Raw genomic sequence first — 20,973 nt, forward strand, 5'->3', positions numbered from 1 at the left:
AAATGCAACATATTCCCCAGTGTGGTTGTAACAAGTAACATGTTACGGGGTGGAATCAGAAAAGTCTCCCAAAGAAGCTGTGTAGGAAGGGAGAAGGGGGGGGGGGGGGGGGAAAGCCTGGATGAGTAGCATCCCTGTGAACAAATAGCTGCATTTATACCCGTCAGGGGACAAAAGCTAAAAAGAGAAAGTGTGTCATTGCAGAACTGGAGGTCTCTGTGTGATGTGCAATGGGCACCTGGTGACACTTGCACACTGCTTGAGGGAACAGAAGATGCAGACCAGTGGGATTCACATACTTAGCTCAAAATGACTGACAACGAGAGGTCTGTTTCTCCAATTCTGCTATTGATGTTAAGGATTACTATTTGAGAGAGCAATTTACTTTGTGTATATTACTCATTAGCTCCTCCTCTGGTATGCGCAGCAAGGGCAGGGTTCAAACTCCATGCAGTTGCAATGGTACCCAGGGGGACACACGCTGCAGCCAGAGGCAGGGTTAAGACTGATCCCATTTTGGAATACAGTCCCAACTGTGTGTTGTGTGTGTGCACACACATGCATAGGGGAGCATGGGAAACCACCCAGACTGCAGCAACAGCGAGTTACCCAGGCCCAGAGATAGCACAGCAAAAAGAATCAAGGCGTTTTCAAACAGCACGTGAACAAACTTGAAGCCCTGCCTATGTTTTTTTTAACACTCCAGAGAGTGGGTGACCATGTCTTCACACAGGGATACTTGCTCAGCTCTGAGGCCCAAAATCTGCAACTTTTCCCCAAACACAGGCCTTGATGGAGTTCACCAATTCAGGCTTATAGCAGCTACATCAACCCGTTACTTTGACTTGAACATAAAGTATTCCTTCATCTGTACTTAGATTAAAAAGTCTGAGTAAACCCCAAACCAGAGAAACCCCGAACTCACAAACCTTGTTTTTTGAGCTCCTCAGGCTGTGTCCAGCTCCAAAAGCCAGCAGACCCAGTAGAGGCTACAGCAGAAACGTGCCTGCCTGGGTACTCACACAGAGACAGCTCTACATCAGATCAGCACAAACCAGCTGCATCTTCCAGGTCGCTTAGTAGCCAGTAGACACCTAAATCATCCAAACAGAGCAACTCTTTCCTTACCCAAAATGTACTGCCTTCTAGTCATCCACCTCTCTCCTCACTTACCTCCTGTAGCACTCTGAGTCCATCAGTTACTAACTAGATGAAGCTGGAGGTAGTTAGCTCCCAGACACACGTACTTGCCTAAACTACTTCTGCCCCCTGGCTTGCATGAACTGCTGAGGTCACCACCTGCCTGGACTGGATGGGCCCCACCTGGAGCATATCTCAGTGGGACCTGAGGATCTGAGCTTCCCTCTCAAAGGGTGCAAACCTCCTCTGGCTTTCTTAGACCCCTGTCCTGAGCTTGCTAGATACCTGTTTACATCAGAGTCCATCAATCACAAGGCCGTTGATCACAACAAGGCATGTGTAACTTTTTTATTGCCACAAATGTTGAAAACCAGACAAGACTTACTCTGGAAACCCACCCCAGCGTGGCGGCGGTGCTGCCAGCCCTGCCAGGCAGGGTAGGTGGCTCTCACCCTTCCTGAGCTCTGACCTGCTGCAGCTCCTTACATAATTTACTCCTAGCAGAGAGAAACTCTGCAGCAGGCTATTTATTGCTCGTTTTGCAGTCCCACAAATACATCTGTAAACTGAGAAGTTACTGTGGTTGCTGATGATATGCTATATTGCGGGGATTGGGCCAAGATGAGCCTAGGAAATTAACTGGTCTTGCAAATGTTTGTTTATTTATTTATTTATTGTATTTTTTAAAACACCCTTTTAGGAGGTAGGAGATAATTAACACAGGGAGCATTGGTATATTAACCTCACATTTTTGCTATTGAAAGGACTCTCTAGTCTGACTTCTACAGGAGATGTTTTGACAACAAAACAGTGCAGCTATGATTAGCCTGATAAAAGCGAGCCAGAGTTGGAGTATTGATGGTATGTGCATCTAGGATCTAGTTACAAAATGGGCTTTTAACCACATTCTCCCTTGCGAATTCATGTTATCAGAGGCCATCTTAAAAAAAAAAAAAAAAAAGAAAGAAAAGACAGACAATCTTTCTTTTTCATTTTAGGTGGGTATGTTTCTTGTATTTCTTTATGCTTATGAAAAATGAGACACTAATAACTTTGACCAGAACCACACACTGAGCAGACAGGCGCTTTGCAAACTGCCTTAGCTTCACTAACCCATGCCAGTGCAAAGACCAGGAGCCACAGTGAATCTCTTTAACTACAGGAAATTATTGGATCCAGTCATGGGTTTGTGAGAGAGCTGAGAAGGATTGTATCAAGACCAACAGATTTTTTCAATCTTTTTTTTAAAAATCTAATTTATTTTGAGAATACTTTTTCAGAGCTGATTAGCTAGCATACTAAATCATTGCGCTGCCTAACCCCAAAAAGCAACCCTGACAAACAATTAACAATAGAAACACCATTGTGGCAACAAGTGATGGATGGCTCAAGGGTGTAGCTTGGGCCCAGTCTTTGTTTGGAAGAAAGTTGCTGCTGCTAAATAAAGAAACGGGTAGTAAAAGGTGAGAGCGAATAGATCGTATCTGGAATAAAACTATTCGCTCTGCTCGAGGGTAGGTTTCCTCATAGCAGCAAGCATCTCAAGAGGGACAGGCGAGCTCCATGGATCGGGTCATGAGTCAGAAACTGCCACCCACCAACCCTCCTTCTGCCATAGCCTGGGATGAAACAGTGTCTTGAGGTTTCTCCTCTTCCACTGTGGGCGAAAAAATGTCTGCTTGCCTACAGGCTGGGCAGTGAGATGGGGTGGCTGTTCTCTCCCGAGCTATGCATTCAAGACTTGTACACAGGACCTGTAGTTTCAGGCCTGCAGAGACCCTCTGCCTTGCTCTGACCTCCTGCATTTCTCAGAGTGCCGCTGTGAACACCCAGCTGAGTATCCTGGTCTGTCTGTCAGCCCATGCTGAGCAAGAGCTGCATCCCGGGCTGGCCAGGCTGTCTGATGACTGCTCAAAGGGCTGCTGACCACATACCGAGGCGTGTTCCCCAAAAGCAGAGTGAGCCCAACTCTTCCAGCTGCCTTGGACTCTCTCTTAAAACCAGACTAACATGTCTGGAGCAGACCTGCCACTTTCCCATGATGCAGGCAGCTGTGCTTCATCGGGTAGCAAAAGCTGCCTCTTAAGTTCCTGCAAAGAGACCATAGAGTTCTTCCAAGTGAAAAATCCAGAGAGCTGGATTTTCACCCGCAGACATTTTCTTATGAACCAGTAGCTCTAGGATTTCTTTTTAACCCTTTTAAGGGCATGGTTTCAAGTTCATTTCTATTGCCACAGGCAATTTCCCGATTCCTGCTTTTCTGTCATTGATTTCTAATAGTTGTTCAAAGTTTTGTGTTCATTTACCAGTTTGCCTATAACTTATTCAAGTACTCTGTTAAAAGAAATAGAATAATGTATCAAAATGCCTCATATTGATTTTATTATGCAGAGATTAGAAAGTAATAAATATAAAGACATAATGTAAAAAAGGAAGCTGGATAGATATGCACTGTAAAACAAGTGGTAGGTAAAGATTACTCACGAAAGACCACTGGAAACACCACATAGCTGGAAGAACCATTTAAGGTCTACAACATTTTAAACAGTGACTAAAATGTTTGAGAAACTTTGCCAAACAAGACAAACTACCCTTCTGTAATCTGCACAGGAATGTTATTTTATGTATGCTTCACATGCACACATGCACACACGCTCACATATACATATAGGTCACGAATTTTAAGGAACAAACAGAGTAAGAGAAATTCATTGATTAGTCCAGTAAATTATTTATCTTAATTTTCTGAGGAGGCTTTGCCATTTTCTGCTCTTACTGAACCCTAAGATGCCAATTTGCTCAACCTTGACCTCATGTGTTAAGCAGCTGACTTGCTGAGGTTGAATTAGATAAAACATCTCTACCTTCAGCATCAGAAATTAAAAAAAAAAAAAAAAAGGTGAAAATGAAGTCTAAAGAGCTCCTGGACCGTGTTTTATGTGCCAGATCATCATAGTCGGGAATATGGACTGAGGTTCTGAAGCAAATTTAAAATGACCTCTCAGTTATTTTAGTGTTCAGAGATTCACTTTGGGGGTACATCTGTTCTTTGGAAAGCAGGTTTAGTTTCAGGATGAGACTCCTGAGACTTTCTGTGCCCATTTCTGCTCAAGGACTATTGAACCAATGTGACCAACTGTACTAAGCAACAAAAAAAGCAACAAACCTCACCTCCACCGTGTGTTCCCTAGTCCTCTTCAGCAGCTGCTCTTTTGCACGCCTGCAGTATTTTGGTGGTTGTTCTGGATTGCCCTAGCTCTTCAGGACACCATCATACTGAGCTATATATGGAGCAAAAAATAAAAACCTTCATTCACAAATCCACACAGGCAAAATACATGCTTTGGTGACTGGCTGCAATGACAGGGCATGTTCTGACGCTTAGAAAACTTCTGTTTGTTTTGCAAAGAGGATGGTGCACTGAGCACATCCATGCTTACTTATAGTACCAATAGCGATTATGCTATGCTATTGCTTCACGCAGCACCATCCCACCTTGCCTAAACCACTGGCCTGTTTACCCCAGCAGAGTGGGGTGCACAACTCTGTGTGTGTTTGCTGCAGGAGCGTGTTGTGTGCGGGGTATGCCAGTTCGCCAAAATCCTGTGGTTGTTACACACCTGTTTCCCACACACGCAGTGGTGGTGCCGGTGCACGGCGCAGGGTGCCTGCCCCAGCATGATACCTGGGGCTGGGCTCACTTTTAGCATCAACATAGTATGTGCCTTGCTGATCTGAGGAGATAATACACAAATGCAAATTGGAATAATGCCTTTCTGCCTATCTCTTAATGGCACTTTCCTTTTCTGGGGGGTTTCCCTCCCACCCAAAGAGGATAAGCCCTAAGCCTTGAATTTACTTCTCGTTAATGTACGCTGCCTTACACCCACGCGTATAGGTCGTGTGCGCTGGCCCGCTGCTTGTGCCTGGTGCTGGGCGCCCGCTGCGTTCCACTTAGGGCTGCAACAGCCTCGGGGCAGCTACTCCCGCCGCTCCCGGACGCCCTGCAGGTACCGGGGGCACCCGCGCTGCCGGCTCACTCCGCTCTGCCCGCTCTGCCCTCTCCGCCCGCGCTGCCCGCCGCCCCCTGCCCGCTGCCCCCTACCCCCTGCCCGCCGCTCGCTGCTTCCTATCCGCCGCCCGCTGCCCGCCCGCGGCTGCCCTTCCCGCCGTGCCCGCCAGGTGTCGCCCTGACAAAGAGTTTGCGGCCGCGGCGGGGCCGGCGCTGCCCGCGGGGCTCGGTCGCTGCTCGCGCCACCGGCGCCCGCGTCTCCCCGCGCTCGGCCCGGGCCCGGCCGGCCGCTGCCTCCGGCTGCCCGCGGTGGGAGGCTGCCGGGCACAGAGGGGGTACGGAAGTATCTGCCGCACAGGGAAGCAGCGAGCGATGGAGGCGGAGGGATGGCGGCGGCTGGCGGGGGGAGCGCCCACCCTGCCCCGGACACTCAGAGGGAGCAGACGCGGCAGGACCCCCGCCCTCCGCCCGCCGCCGGCCCCGCTCGCAGCCCCGCTTCTGGGGCGGCTCGAGAGCGGTGGTGCCAGCGTCGGGTCCGTGCGGGCGCAGCGGCGACGTCGGGCCGCGGCCCCGCTCCGCTCGCTGCCCCGCCAGAGGGTCTCCCAGCCGGCTTCCTCGGAGGGACCCTCTGGGCCTGTCACTGTGGGTTTGTTTTCAGAAAAACACTATCAGCGGAACAGTTCCCGCACCACACCCCTGTTATCATTTAGGTAACCTCCCTGTTTGAAATATTTCGAGTGGATAATAAAATAGTCACCATATCCGTGTAAATCCCCGCACCGAGGAGCCGGGATACTCCTCTCGTCCGGGCCGCCCCCCCCCTCCTGCGGCAGGAAGGCGGCTCCGCGGAGCGCCTCGCGGCTCCCGCCGCCCGCTGCCCCCGGGGGTCGGCCCCGGCGCGGCCAGTCCCGCAGCCACCTGATGAGAGCCGGCTGCCACGCCTGGCCCGCCGGGACGGGGCGCCCCCGTCTCTGTTACTAGAAGGATCAGTCCAAAACTAGGCGGAGAGGCACGGCAGGGACACATACGGGGCGACACAGGGCAGCGGGGGGCTGGGGGCGGCCGCCCCTCCGCACCTGCCGGTCCCCCCGCGCCCGCCCCGGCGCAGGCGAAGCAGCGCTCCCGGGCGCGCTGCCGGGGATGCTGCGGGCTGCCCGGGGCTCGCCCCGCCGCGCCGGTTCGGCTCGGCAAGCGAGAGGGAGAGCGGCGGCACGTTACACGCGGGGAGGCAGAGCCAGGGGAGGAGCGTCGGGGCCGGGGCAAAGGCATAAAACCAGCCCCAGGTGCTCGGCAGCCCCGGCGAACGGGCGGCTATCGCGGAGTGTAAAACTTCAGCCCCCTCGCCGGTGCCGGCCGGTGCGGAGCAGCGCGGGGTGCGGGCCGAGCGCGGCGGCCCCATGCCGCCCGGCGGGCCCGGGCCAGCCCCGGGGCCAGCCCCCGGTGACACTCCCCGCAGCCGCTTTCCCGCGGGCCGTGCCCGCAGGAGCAGCCGCGCTCTCCGCCCGAGGAGGATCGCTGTGAGCCTCCTTGCAGGCAGGTGATCTGCCTGCCATTTCTGGTTACCCTTCTTCCCACCTCCCCCGCCTTTCTTCCCCCCCGGCTGGACAACTCCCTCCTTGGAGAACACGCCCAAGTAGCTGAAGAAGAGAGGGAGTTAAAAAAAAAAAAGGGGGGGGGGGGATAGAGAGGGAGAGCTAGGTAGTTAACATTGAACCTGGGGGAAGCGCCCGGAGCCGCTGGCGCTCAGGATCCCGCAGCCCATACATCGGCAGCAATAAAGCGCTACGTGTGACAGGCATACAAATCCGGGATAGAGGGAAGAGCGAGCGAGCGGGGCAGGCGGCCGGCGGCGCGCAGAGCCCCGGGGCAGGGCCATGGTGAGTGCCTGCGGGGGCTCGCCAGCGCGCAGCGGCGGGCGGCGCGGGGCGCGGCGGGGGCTGCCCCTCTCGGCCGCGCTGCCGTGACCCGCGGCTGCACCGCCGGAGACGGCCCCGGGCCGGAGCGTGGCACGCATCGTTTCGCATGTTGGTCCTGAGACACGGCAAGCAAGGAATATGAACAGGAAAACAAGGCGCTGGATCTTCCACATCTTCCTGAGCCTGGGGATTGTGTATATCAAGATCGGGTAAGTAACTTTTTTTTTTTTTTTCCCTTTCTTCTATAACAATTGCGCTCTCTCTCGCTTTCAGCCTAACCTGCCCAGACCTGTTACTATTTAACTCGGGAAGTCTCAAAAAAAAAAAAAAATTATGATGGTGGTGATCACGATTATTTCGTAAAAGACAGGTACAGCCCCGCACCTTCGGGCGGCCCTCGGGGCGCAGCCTCCGGCGGGGCGCGGTGGCGGCCCCGGCAACGTGCGGAGCGGCGAGGGGCCGGGCGGGGGGAAGTGCGTGCGGACCCCCGGGGTAGCCGGCCCTTCTCCGCCCCGGGGTGCCGCGGCCGCCCTCGCCCCCGCCCCGGCTCCCGCAGCTACCTGCCGCCGCCGGCAGCGCGGGCCGGGCCTCTGCCTCCCCGCACGGAAACCCCGCGGCGGCTGCTGCCGGAGGAGACCCCGGCGGGGAGCGGGGAGCGGGACGGGGGGCGGCTCTCCGCCTGGCGGTTTCCCTCCACCGCCGCTCCAGCCTGGCCCGGCCCGGGCCGCCGCGGCGCTGCCGGTCCAGGTGCGCCCGGCTGCGGGCAGAGGCGGCGCAGCCCGCGGGCAGAGCGCGTTATCCCCGTCCTCCCTCCCTCCAGCAGTTCCGCGGGAGAGGGAAAACCCTGCCGGCCCGCTGCCTGTGCGTGGCCCGGGCACGCAACGCCGCTGCCTGCGCTTTAATTTACGAATGAGGAAGTTCGTCCCGTTTTGGCAGGAGCCCACGCGCTCCTTATCTCCGCTCCGGCTGCGGAGAGAGGGAGAGGGAAGCGACGGGGGAAAGGCGGGTGTTTTCCGGGGGCACCTGCCAGCGCTGGGAGGCGGCAGGGTGCTGCGTCCGTCTCCGGGACGAGGGTCCCCCAGCCACCCCGGTGTCTTGTCGTTGCAGGGGTTTTTCCTCTGTGGTGGCCCTGGGAGCCAGCATCATCTGTAACAAGATCCCGGGTCTTGCCCCCAGGCAGCGGGCGATCTGCCAGAGCAGGCCCGACGCTATTATCGTCATCGGGGAAGGGTCCCAGATGGGCATCAACGAGTGCCAGTTCCAGTTTCGCAACGGGCGCTGGAACTGCTCAGCCCTAGGAGAGAGGACCGTCTTCGGGAAGGAGCTGAAAGTGGGTACGTTGCCTCTCCGCTCACTGGTGACCAACTCCCAGCTGCATGACACCAAAAGGAGGGGGGGCACATGGGGTGTGTCACGGGGCACAGCTGTTGGCTCACACAGCTTGTGCCAGCCAGGGCAGGACTGTCACCTCGAGCATGTCCACCTGGATGCTATGGCTGTCATTACCAACGCGACTGACATCAGTGCTTCCTCCTAGCAGGGTACCTGTCGTGGCCCTTGCTGTGGTTCAGGAAAGCACTTCCACAGGCCTTAGCATTAGCTCCTACCACAGTGTTTCACTGCCTTGCTCTCACAAATCCTTTTGGAAAGGTTTTCCATTTGTGGGCACAGGACAGCAGCCTTATTAAGGATGCAAAAATGGTGTTTGGTTCGGGTTGAAGGTAGTGGTCAGAGACTGAATGCTGCGTGGGGTTAGAATGACACTTCTGGGGTGCAGGCACCTCAACAGTGATGCTGGCCTGATGTTTGGACTTGTTGGGACAAAGGTCAGTTGCATTATAAGACATTTCCATCACATAAAATAGTTATTCTTATCTAGTGCCCTCTCTCCCACCAGAAGGAACGGGTGTTCTGGTTTGAGATGTCAGGGCATTTATAGAAACTGTTCCAACCAACAGGCAGAAGATCCCATTTCCAGTTTCTATTTTTTTCAGTTATTACAACAGTACAAAATATACTGACATTCTGAACTAAACCAGCATTAGTAATGACAAACACAAACACCTGAGGAAACAGACAAGGTTAAAACTCTTATGCCCCTGTACCGCACAATACACAGGAGTGGAGCTTACTCAGTGTTTGTTGATTCCACAGCACTTAAAATACAAAGACTGAGGAAAAGTGTTTTCTGAATACAGCTATAGCCATTTTTAGAGCCATACTTGGAAACTAATCACTTGCAGTATGGCATTCTGCATCCAGAAGTTGAAGCTGATATCTATGGTTTCCAGCCCTGAGGTCTTTCTGCCTCCTCCCCACCTAAAACATAGACGCAAAAACCCAGAAAGCCCATCAAACAATGATTAGCGTGAGAGAAAACGTGGGTATTTCATGAGAACAGAAGAAGTGACTGAGAAGAAAAGCCAGAAGAGCCCCGAGCAGTCGTACAGCAGCTGTGCCCTGGCTTCTAGCTTGTTGGGAAACCCTCTGGACTGGACCGGCTCCAGGCACCGTTTAGTCATACGTGGGCAAACGGCAGGGTATGTCCCTAGTACCTCATTCCTTGCATTCTCATGAAACACAGAGATACAGCCTTGCCACTCTGCTTTGGAACTCTTGGAAACGCCTGGCATTAACTGAAAGTATATTTTATCACGTGTGTGCACACTGATATGTGTATTTTCCAAAACTTAGAGATACTTAAGGAAAGAACAGAAAGAGAACAAGATGACTAAATTTGAAAGTCCTATGTGAGTTACCGATCTTTCAACGCCTTTGATAATCAAACAAAGTGAGTCAAGTAGGGAATGTAAAAATGACCCTGCATGACATTGTGATACATCTGAAAATGGACCATTTATTCAGATTAGCTCATTGTTTCTATTCCTTGAGCTGAGCTGTTCCTGTCAGTGATGCATGCAAGTGTTTGCCACTTAGGTCAGTGAAGAGTCCATTTGGATGGCTGACAGGTTTGGGCTCATTTAGTCTGAGAGTAACATTTCCTTAAACAGAAAATGTGAGAAGGATTTCTTCTTCAACAAATCATAAAGCTGCAGAGTTATTGTGGTCTGTTGTACAAACATGCACTCAGTTCCTCCCCCCCTCCCAAAATTGAATTATTTAGCTAGTGGGTTATATTTAGGTCCTTTTAAAGAAAGTCAATATTAAAGGAAGTAGACTTTGATCTGTCTTTGAGGTGATAACTCTTAATACGTTCTATCTATCCATTACAAGGCTAAGATAGATAGGGCAAATTCATCGTTGGTTTCAGAACAGAGTCAAGTGTTGAACGGCATCCAAATTATAAAACTAATTTAAAGAATAACCAAAACCTTCAAATTTAAAGAGGTTATACATTTACATTTGAAAATAAGGGTCGATAAAAATCACACGGACTTGAAAGGCGTGATGGTGAATTTTACTTGCACACAAGACATGCATGGTGTCTCAAGGATAAACATACTCAGGGCCTTGAACACCATGAAACATTATAACGTAACCACGTCCACTCAGGTTGTCTCCTTGTTCTTCTACTTCTTCCTTTGCAGCATGTGTAGAAACCTAGAATATCCAACACAGCTCGCCTTTCTATGGCTACAAGGAAAAAGCATCTCTTTCCTACATTTCTCTCTCTTTCCCCAAGATCTCTGTGTTGGGGTGTGCTCTAGGTTACCATTGAGAGAAATAAAGGTTAAAAAGGGTAAAACTTATGTGCTATAAAGCCATAAATCAAATTTGGTGCCCACGGCCAGGAGGAGGTAAGTCCCGTGTGGCTTACTCAAAACAGGAAAGGGGAGAGACGTGTGACACGGTGGACCGTATATGCTATAGGGTGTATTTTAAGGTTACTGTGCACAAGAACAATTGAGGTTACCATCAAAGCAGAGACTGTACCCTTGTAGCTTTTTTAATTACCAGCAACAGCTCTAGATTCTCAGTTCTTTGCCATGCTGTGTATTACAAAATACTATTCAAACAGCAACTAATACAATAGTACTTCTTATAGCATTCAAAGACTGAATATATCTCTTGGCCAATTACATCCTTAAAGTTATTACCTCCAAAGTACGTGGGGCACCTTTGGTTTGCCACTGGCAATAAAGTCAGTGGGCCACCCATGACCTCATCCCGCTTTCTCTGTTAGAGGCTTCGCTCTGCCTCTGGAGCGGCCCTGACGCGCACGCGCTATGATTAGGATATGACTTCAGAATGACAGTAAAGTGGCTCGCCTGGCTGCTGAGCTGCTCAACGCGTGCAGCGAGCAAAGTCTAATATCAATTTGGGAGGATGTGCTTCAGTAACTCTTATGCTAATAGGATTTGCGTGTGTTAGTCCATACAAATAAGTTCCCTTGGATACCACAGATTCTTGTGAACTATTTCCCAACCCATGATTCTGATGGCACACAAACCTAAATCTCTTCAGACCCAGGTTTCATTACTTCTACCTTTCTTGGGTAGAAGTTTTATGTTTTATGAATGTTACGGAAATGTACCCAAATGATTTCAATTCTTTTGTTGACACTGGAGGGTGATTCAGGAGGCCTGAGTTCTCCTCGTGGCTCTGCTGTTGTGTGGCTGAGGGACTGTGGTGCACGTCCTCTGTGCTTCTCTTTTCCTATTTTTAAAACGGTAACAGGGATACTAGACTTGGTGAAACACTTCAAAGTCAGTGGAAGGAAGGCACTGAACAAAATTTTCCTATTCTAAGCATGTGTTTATCTGTATTTTAACAAATTCACATATAAACCATCTTCTAGTGATAATTTAGTTTCTAGTTAGCAACCATTTAAATTCATCCATGCTTCATACGGTGTATTTGTGAGCACAGACTGGAGTTTCCAGCTCCTTATAGCATGCTTCCTATCATTGCACAGCATATACTCTCCATTTCTTGTGTCATTTTATCTAGTTTGTCCTTCAAAAGAGAGTCTTCCCTACTGACATACTGTGGATACCTTATGGTGACAGCTGGTGACAATAGTGCCAATAACATGAAGAGAAATACAGTAAAAGTGACAGCAGTTTACTCCAGCTGAGAACTTGGTCCAGTTACAACAGGAAATGATAAAGTTGCAATCAAGATGAACACAAGTTTGGGTTTTTTTCTAGACAATTCTATAGACACCTCATTAATAATGTAAAGTCACAAAGAGAATTTTTAAAATAACCATGGAGATGATGCAACACTGCAATTACGGACACTTTTAAAACCAAACATTTTTTACAGTGGTCAGCAGTTCTGTTCCTGCAGATGGTCACAATCAAAACCAAGGTTTTAAAGCAGGATAGGCCAAAAAACTCCTGCCCACCTCTCTTCGGGTGAAGTGTGGTTCAAGCATAAACTTCTGAGCAATCAGAGATGCCTTTGATAGAATCTGAAAATCACATCTGGGCTCTGATGGATCACAGAAAGAGCACGTCCTATGGGAAGGCTTTTCTTCAGGTGCCTTTAGTAGCCCATTCTACAGTGTGTAACCTTGTGAAGAGGTAGTCAACAGTAACTTTGCTGTTTGTGGCAATCACAAGCCAAGGAGTAACTACCTCAAATCATTGCCTTAGGATATGCATATATTTCACGGTATCTAGAGGACAGCACTGTATTGGCATCACAGGGCAAAAATTAAACCACTATGTCCTTCTGTTGTAACTGAGCAGCACTGCCACTATTAGATGATCCTTCCCAATTAAAAATAATACAAACTGTTTGACTGAATCTCTACAAAGTGGCACAGCAAAGTGGAAACTCGTTCCAGTGTAGATCTATGAAAAGAAAGGCACTACAACCGTGCAGAAACTGTCATGGATCATGCAGGGGAGAGGATGGAGGAAATCAGCTGAGAGCTATGCGTGGTCTCCGAAGAGCATTGCAGCAAAACTGGTTTCAGCCAAGTTTTCATCCTGGTCTTACTAAAATGCATCAATTCTTCGGTTTCTTTTACATTGAAAAATGCATTGATACCTTAATCCATCTGACATTACTCATGTGAATAAGGGAAGCTGAAATCAAACCAGGAATCCACATGGACAAACTGGTCTCACAGCGGTTGAGCATAGCAGGCCAGCTCGGCACCTATGTACATTGTGTGCAACGCCTTTGACTCAGGGATCATTACAGATGTACCCAGATGTACACCTTAAAGCAGGAGAGGCTGGTAGCTTTCCTTGATACAGTACACTATTAGCTGTACACTGCACACTGGACTGAATTTAGCAGGGATTTATTTTCCATCTATTACAATAAACTTTTTGCCTGTGGCTTCAACAATGTAAAGGAAGAGGGGACATTCCCTCTCTTGCCTATTGAGACAAATGACAGCTATCCTACAAACCAAACTCTTAACTAGGTTTTTCAGTAGCTATCAGGAACTCTCTCTTTTGCTGGTATGCAAAAGAGAATTAGATCTAGCTCATCCTCCTCTCTGGTCTGGTAGAGTTAAAAGAAAAATAGAGTAAAATGTCATTCTGTCACTGGGTTAAAGACAAACGCTTTTGAAAGCAACCCAGTACAGGCGTGTTCAAGAAAGGATTTAATCTCCAGTCATTTCCTGGAGCTTTTTGATTTCAAATACTGGTGTAGTCTCTTGTGTTAGGTTTTTTAAAGTCTGATTCTTTGAATTAAGAAATAACAGACAGAGTAAACAGCCACTGGTAGGTCATCCTGAATATGCTTGCTGTTTTTATATTGCATGGAAGATTACCTGCACAAGTCTATGGGAAACTAGCTTCTAAGTGCTACTGCACTATTCAGCGTGATCAATATTTAGAAGAAAGATTGAGAAATACTCTGTTTTTTGAATTAATGGTGTTATGAAACCCCTGAGATATAGAGAAAAGAAATATTGTAATTAACAGAAGGCTGGCTATCTACTTGAGCAAGGTCAGAAGCTGCGTTTCTGTGCTAAGTTTCCAGCCCTTACAACCAGTTTTTAATGTCACTATCTTGCATGAGAACATTTACTTGCAGGCAAAATGGAGACCAGGCTGAAATATGGCCTGAACATCCAAAACCCAACATGCTGCTTTATGCCAAAAAGTCAATCTTTCTCAGCAGGGACTGTCACAGTAGAGAGAAAACATTGCCCCAAGGTCACTGCGGTTGGAATTCCCATCAGAAGGTTTTCATACCTGCCTTCAGATGTGTCTTGTGAGTACATGTTTCGGTGAAACAAAAAGATTACATTTCATTAGAAAGGTAGAAGAGCTATCTCCCATCGCAGGGTCAGTACGTGGTGCTTCCTACAGTAAGGCGGTGGAGTGGAGGGATCAGAGCTGTCTGGAAAGGGGAAGCTGCTGTTTGGACTCCAAAATACTGGCTGTGATTTTTGTAATGCACGTCTTGACCAGTAACTTCATAAGTTTAAGGAAAGTAGTCTCAAAAGTAATCACTATACCTGGAGTGTTTTTTCTCCAAGAATGTCATGTGTTGATGAAACAAATTTTAGCTGGTGAAAGTGGGCAGTGACTAAACTCCCCCAAAGTCTCAAATGCCTCTCAGAGCAACTCACTTTATTTCTGCTACTAATCTTTGCAAAGAACATGCTGCCAATTTATAGGGAACTGGCATTCTCATTTCAAGTCAGAACAATATTTTAAGGCACCAAACCCTTCAAAACTTTGAACCATTACAGAAGGGGGAAGAAAAGGGGGTGGGGGGGGGAAGGCTTAACAATTTTTATTAATCACACATGCTAGGTTAAAGAAAGATAAAAATAAAAAGCCTGCCAAAGTAGACATAGTCTACCAAGGAAGGAGGAGGCACACCCCAAAGTAGGCAGAGGATGAGTCCTGTTCTTCATTTTTCCTAGCTATGAATTATGACCTCTATAGAGAGATGTGAAGTAATGTTAGCTGTGGCACATAATTGGCAAGGTACGTTGTATTTTCCATCTTTATATTTTCACAATCATATTTCAGCTCATGTCACTGCAGATAACTCCCTTGCTGACCCTTTGGCTTTAAATAGCAGAAAATACATCCCATGTTTTCCAGTGAGATAAATAGAAATTTATCTTTTTTTATTTCACAGCTCAGTTTATGAGGGGGACTGATAGGGTGGGCCAAGCTGTTTAGAATCACACTTAGATCCTGAGAGTTACTCAACTACTGAGCACCTACCTGCAAGTAAATCCTTTCTGTATCATGCAGGCTTAGGTCCCGTTTCCCTTGCAATATTAAGGTATTGGATTACTTTTTAAAACTAAGTTCTCATTCTTAATCAGCGTGAATGAAGATTTTCACAAGCTGTTCAAATTTTTAGGATTAAACTTAAAAAAATTAAGTTAGCTAAATTAAAACCAGAATGCAGACCACTCTTTGCAGCTGATACACAGGCAGGCCACTTGCTGATCAGCCAAAGCCTAGTCTCACAAACGTTTATATAGAAAAGCAAAGATACACGTGCAAGCATTTGCAGGATTAACACTCCAAGGTATGCATGAGTTGTGTAGAGTTAGGCTCAGTGTTAGGAGAGCCACCTGTGCTTGTAATATTTATGTTTGCGCTTACCTGTGATAATCTTAGTGCTTCCTTTTATGACATCTGACACTCTGTGATGGTGATTGACTGTGCAGAGCTGAGAGACAAAGTTAAAGACAACTTGGGATTGTCACGTATTGCCCAGTGAATGGTCTAAAGACAGGACTCCAATGCTTTGGAGGACAATTTTTATCAAGAGCGGAGCTGCAGAAACATTGGAAGCTGTGGATCCAAGCTGTCTGCCATCAAAGCAAATGGAGCTGCAACACACCGCGTACCTGATAGAAGTCCAGAAAAAGATAGAAAGAGCAGTGAGATATGTATGTCCGACATACGAAGAAAATTCACACAGCGCTGAAGCACTTGTTTAGACTGAGGACAGCCCCAGGTCTGGATGGGGGGAGCGGCGCCAAGCAGACACCAGTGCCCACACCCCATCGCCGGGCTGGGTGCTGGTGGGTGGCACTGCTGGGGTCAGGCACCTGGGGGGTCTCCCCCCTCCCCACCAGCCCCAGCGCATCTGCACTGAGTTTGAACACCACTTAGGCTATTACAGCGGTTATACCTGGACATGCTGCCGTGGTTAGAAACCCCTGTCAGATCTCTGGCCTTGTAAATGACCAGAGCAACCTCTGAGAGACTGCTGGCTCCTTTTCTGACCCTGCTAAGGCTTGGAGTTGGGCTCTGGCCTGGGTTTAACCTTTGCTTATTCGAGATAATGAGAAGAACATGTCATTTGGGAGCTGAAAGGATGGCTTACCATTTTGGTACACAGATAGCTAACTCTCCACCTTTCTCCACAGCCCCTGTTGGCCTCAGGCACTCCTTTTGCCAGCCAACTCATCGCAAGTGGGTTTGTGCGCACCCTTGCAAGTCACTGGCTGGAAAAGCCTGCATTAAAACCTCTTAAGTTGACCTGCATCTGGGATCACAATTTGCACCAATCCTCCACAAAGATCAACTGATCTGTTCATTATATGCATTTTTAAATTAAATTCTAATTTTTTTCCAAATACATACGTATATATATCTATATCTAAAATCATAGATTTAACTCCAGTTTCAGTTTAAGGATGGATTTAGTGGGGAATTGACTGCAAGAAGATTTAATTCCTGGGTCTCCACCCAATGCTTCTAGTGAATGGGTCAAAAAACTCTTCAAGAGCCAGTTTGAATAGCTCTTGCCAATTGAGTACATTTTATTTAAATTCTCTCCAAAGCTCTCTTCTCATCTCACTGCTGAAAACACACCAGTTTACTCTTCCAGCCACCGTCTGATCTTTCTAGCCATCTAGAGAAGATCAAGACTGCAGATTAGACTTTTCCTCATCCTCTCAGTTATACAGAATAGTGGAACCCTTGACATTACCATCAGCTTATTAACTATTTTTGCTAGGAAAGAAGTGTTTTGCTTTTTCTGGTCGTTAGCCAAAGTGGGCTCTGTGTCTCACATGGTGTGATGCATTGCTGCCAGTTCTGTTCTTTCCTTAGCCTGTATTTTTACCGTATCTTCTGCGTTGCTAGCTTTCTTTGTCCCTCTGAACCGGTGGTGCTGTTCCCACCTATCAAGTATTTTCTGACATACAGTCACCATCACCTTAAAGTAAATATGAGAGAGACCCAGTATTGTGTTGATATCAAAGCCTGAACTTTTTCTAACACTAAGATCTTGAACTTTTCACTACTAAATTTCCAGAGGGAAAGTAAGGCGCAGGTCTAAGTTGGCTGTCTGATACACATAAAAAGTATAGGCTGAAAAGTAAACAAGAAAGAAAATAAAGGACGACTCAATTATTCTCCCACATTTCTGGCTTCCAAAAATCATATCAGGTCATTTCCCAAATTGTTCATCTTTGGGAATCCAGAAGTGATGAGGCTGCACCTTTCAACCTACCCATATTTTGAGATCAGACTGAGTGTGGAGCCGTGTTTCCCTTGTCAGCCTACTTTAGAGCATCAGCAGAAGCTCAGAGGAAAGTGCCACCTGCAAGAAGCTGCTGTTTGAGTGTACCTTGTTGCAGCAGTGTTTCCCTCTGAGATCCTCCAGGGATTTCTGCTGAAACCAGGAGTACAGCAGTAGTATTCATTATTTAAAAGTGGCAGGAAAATGCATGTTCTCATATTAACTCTTTTGGTTACAAAAACCTTGTTACGCTGTTTTGGTATCCAAAGCACTGTCACAGAGGAGGCTGAAAGGGAACTAAGCCTACCCCACCCTGCATGCTGACGTTTCTATGAGCCAGACAAGGGCAATGAAGTTTGAAAAAGTGAATCATTTATGGAGAACAGGGATAGTTTGATGGAGATGTGACAAGCCTGTGCCACCTTATCGATAGCGCACAAGTGCCAAGGTACTTCCCACCTGAGTCAATTCCTCCAGACACTTGCTTTGTTTACCTTGTAATCTCATAGCTTCTAGTTTTAAAAAGCTGCTAAAGTTCTGCTCCCCTCACCCATCCCCCCCCCCCCAAAAGGACAAAATAACTTAATTTGTGTAATATATTTCATGATCAAGCTTGACATTGGATTTTGATTCTGCTTGTGCTACCCTCTAGGAAGCTAAAGAGCTGCTTAGTCTTTATAGTGTTGAGAGTGTCAGATTAAAATGATCTTCCAGTGTTACGTATTTTAGATCTTGAAAACAACTTGGTCTAGATCAGAAATCATTCAACCAAAGGAAAAACAGAACCATATGCAAATTTCAACTCTTTTTTTTTTTTTTTTTTTTTTATGCTGTCCCATTTGCTGCATCATGAAACAGAAATCTGGTGTAGTGCTTTCCTTCCCTCCGAGTAGAGAAACTGAGACTTCTTATTGTACTTGCCCGTGTTCATGAGTGGATTTTTCATAGTGTTGTACTTGAAATAATGAGGTTGTTGTTGAGTATAAACTGGAGGAGGAACTAGAAAGGACTGCTGGTCCTGGCAGATTCATTCTGCAGTGGGACCACACTTCCACCTGCCTCCTCTGGTCTCCCCACACAGCTGCACAGAGGCACTAAGCACAGCTCCAAACACACTGGGATTTCTATCCCACATCCAGATTTCATTAAAAGCCACTAGTTCTAGAAAGCCTCATCTGCAAAGTCCACAGTCACAGCAATTCAACATTTTATGATTTTTTTTTAATAAGGGGAAGCAAGAAATCTTTTGAGGAAGTCTGATACTCAACTACAAGTTCCTTAATAAAATACAGTCCATAGCAATATCAATGGGAATATTGCCTATGCTAATAAAAGGGCACGAAGTCGCCTATTAACAGATTTTGATTATGTCATCTTGTTTTCCATTTTACTTCCTTGCCATAAGGAAGCGAATATTTTTCATTAAAAGAAGCATTTAGTGACAAGTACAGAAATCTAGATCATATATGTGAAAGGGATGTAGCCAAGAATGAAGTGCTTGTAAGATTTCTTTCCCAAGTGATTATTTCTTTGTGAAATCCAATAAACAGCAGAAATGTGCTTGTTTCATGTGTAGTAAACTATTGCCAGCAGCTGAGGTCTGCCAGAACTCAACTGGCGGGTGTTTGGAGAAGGGAAGCTGATCTTCCCATCTGCCCTCTCCTAATTAAGAGCCTGATTCCGATCCTATTGATGCAAGGGTACATTTTGCCATTGGAGAAATGAGAGTAGGGGCAAGTTCTTAGTTTGGGAGATTCAAGAACGTTTAAAGGGCTGTTTGATATACATGGGCAACCTCTGCAACCTCCTTACATTTTGAAGAGGTCCCCTCTGAGCAGAACTGGTTCCAAAAGTCTTCATAGATCCCATGGGATCCACACATGGGAAATCCACACACCAGAATGTAAGAAAGCTTCAAGAAGATAAATAAAATCATAAAGTGAGAACCCCCCCAAAACAAACAGAAGCCTGTCATTATAGCCATATTGCACAATTAACCCCTTCCTCACAGCCCTCTGGTGAGGCTGTTACTTTGCCTTGCTTTTGTCATGGTACCTACAATGGGTCAGGATTTTTTTCCATCCTGTGAGAAATTTTGAAATTAAACCCAAAACTTTTTTCATTGAGTCTGCACAAATGTCAGTGTTGAAAACCTTGTGATGCCTTCTGTGTGGAAAAAAAAAAGTTCCAGTTTGTTTACAGTTTTTTCAGAACAAGATTTCTAACAGAGGTTGTTTTCCTGTAAAAATACCTTCTAGTGTAGAATTAAATTTCTAAATAAAATTCCATTTCTGAGCTGACTTTTTAAAAAGCTGGATATGGTTGTTTTAGCAGTTTCACCCCCAATTCCACCTATTTTCTTTTTCTTTCTTTCTTTTTGAGCTGCACTCCAGCAGTGCCACCCCACCATTTTGCTATAAAAAGTTTAGTTTGACTACTTGTAATACTGTCTAGAAATATATACGTAAAGTTGCCTAAATAATACTTTATCTCCTACTACCTCATGGAGAGCTATCATTTTAGAGAGTGAGCATCCACAGAAATCAATACTTGGAAAAGTAGAGACCTGCTTATGCCTGCAGATTTACAGCACTTCTAATAATAGCCTTCTGATGTTTGCACCGCAGGAACTTGCTTATCTTTTTCTAACTAATGTCACCATGTTGCATCATGTATTTACGGCACCGCTTTAATTTCAGGGAGCAGAGAGGCAGCATTCACGTACGCCATCATTGCTGCTGGAGTAGCACACGCCATCACGGCTGCCTGTACCCAAGGCAACCTGAGTGACTGTGGTTGTGACAAAGAAAAACAAGGACAGTACCATAAAGAGGAAGGATGGAAATGGGGAGGCTGCTCTGCTGACATCAGATATGGAATAGGATTTGCCAAAGTGTTTGTGGATGCCCGGGAGATTAAGCAAAATGCAAGGACACTCATGAACCTGCACAACAACGAGGCCGGGCGGAAGGTAAGTCCCTCTGCTCTCCTCAGGTGCAGCCACCCCCAGCCTAGGACCAGAGGTGGGGTCAGATCACGAACAGCACGTGAGAACTACAGCGCGCGTGAACGCTAACCTCATTTTACAGTAGACAAGTAGGCACCTCTGTGAGTTATACTAGCTTGTTGGAGCATCTGTCTGTCAAGTATTTGTCTAAATGTTACTCTTTACAGCTGCAAAAAGAAAAAAAGCAAACAAACCATTTTATCTGGAAAGTCAAATGATACTTGTGATAAAAAGCTTGCCTGCTACTGTGTGGGTGAATGGGATTCTCATCAGGTTCAGACATGAACTTTCACTCATTTGAAAAGGGATCGTTTGCAACCCAACTGATTAAGCCTTGCTCTTTGTGCGAGGACTGCATCTGCAAGGAGAGAAATACTTTAGCAAAAAGACCACAGGCTGTTTCACTGTTACACCATTTTATGGATTTGGTTAATCATTTTGCACAGCAAGATTCCCGCCCCCTTCCCATTCTTTGGGACTGGGTAGCTGAAAGCAGCTACTGCAGAACCAGTGCTTGG

At 47.1% G+C, this 20,973-nt stretch overlaps 1 protein-coding gene across 1 annotated transcript in view; it reads left to right on the top strand.

The window, feature by feature from the left end:
- Positions 1–6,054: 6,054 nt before the first annotated feature.
- Positions 6,055–20,973, top strand: part of WNT7A (Wnt family member 7A) — a 40,616-nt gene continuing 25,697 nt past the window's right edge. The window contains exons 1-3 of the mRNA XM_056337933.1: positions 6,055–7,277; positions 8,176–8,402; positions 20,148–20,419. Coding sequence (XP_056193908.1) covers positions 7,207–7,277; positions 8,176–8,402; positions 20,148–20,419 — 570 coding nt within the window. The 5' untranslated portion in view covers positions 6,055–7,206. The remainder of the gene's footprint in view (positions 7,278–8,175; positions 8,403–20,147; positions 20,420–20,973) is intronic.

The sequence above is a fragment of the Falco biarmicus genome, chromosome 4, assembly GCF_023638135.1.
Source record: "Falco biarmicus isolate bFalBia1 chromosome 4, bFalBia1.pri, whole genome shotgun sequence".
Classification (NCBI taxonomy): domain Eukaryota; kingdom Metazoa; phylum Chordata; class Aves; order Falconiformes; family Falconidae; genus Falco; species Falco biarmicus.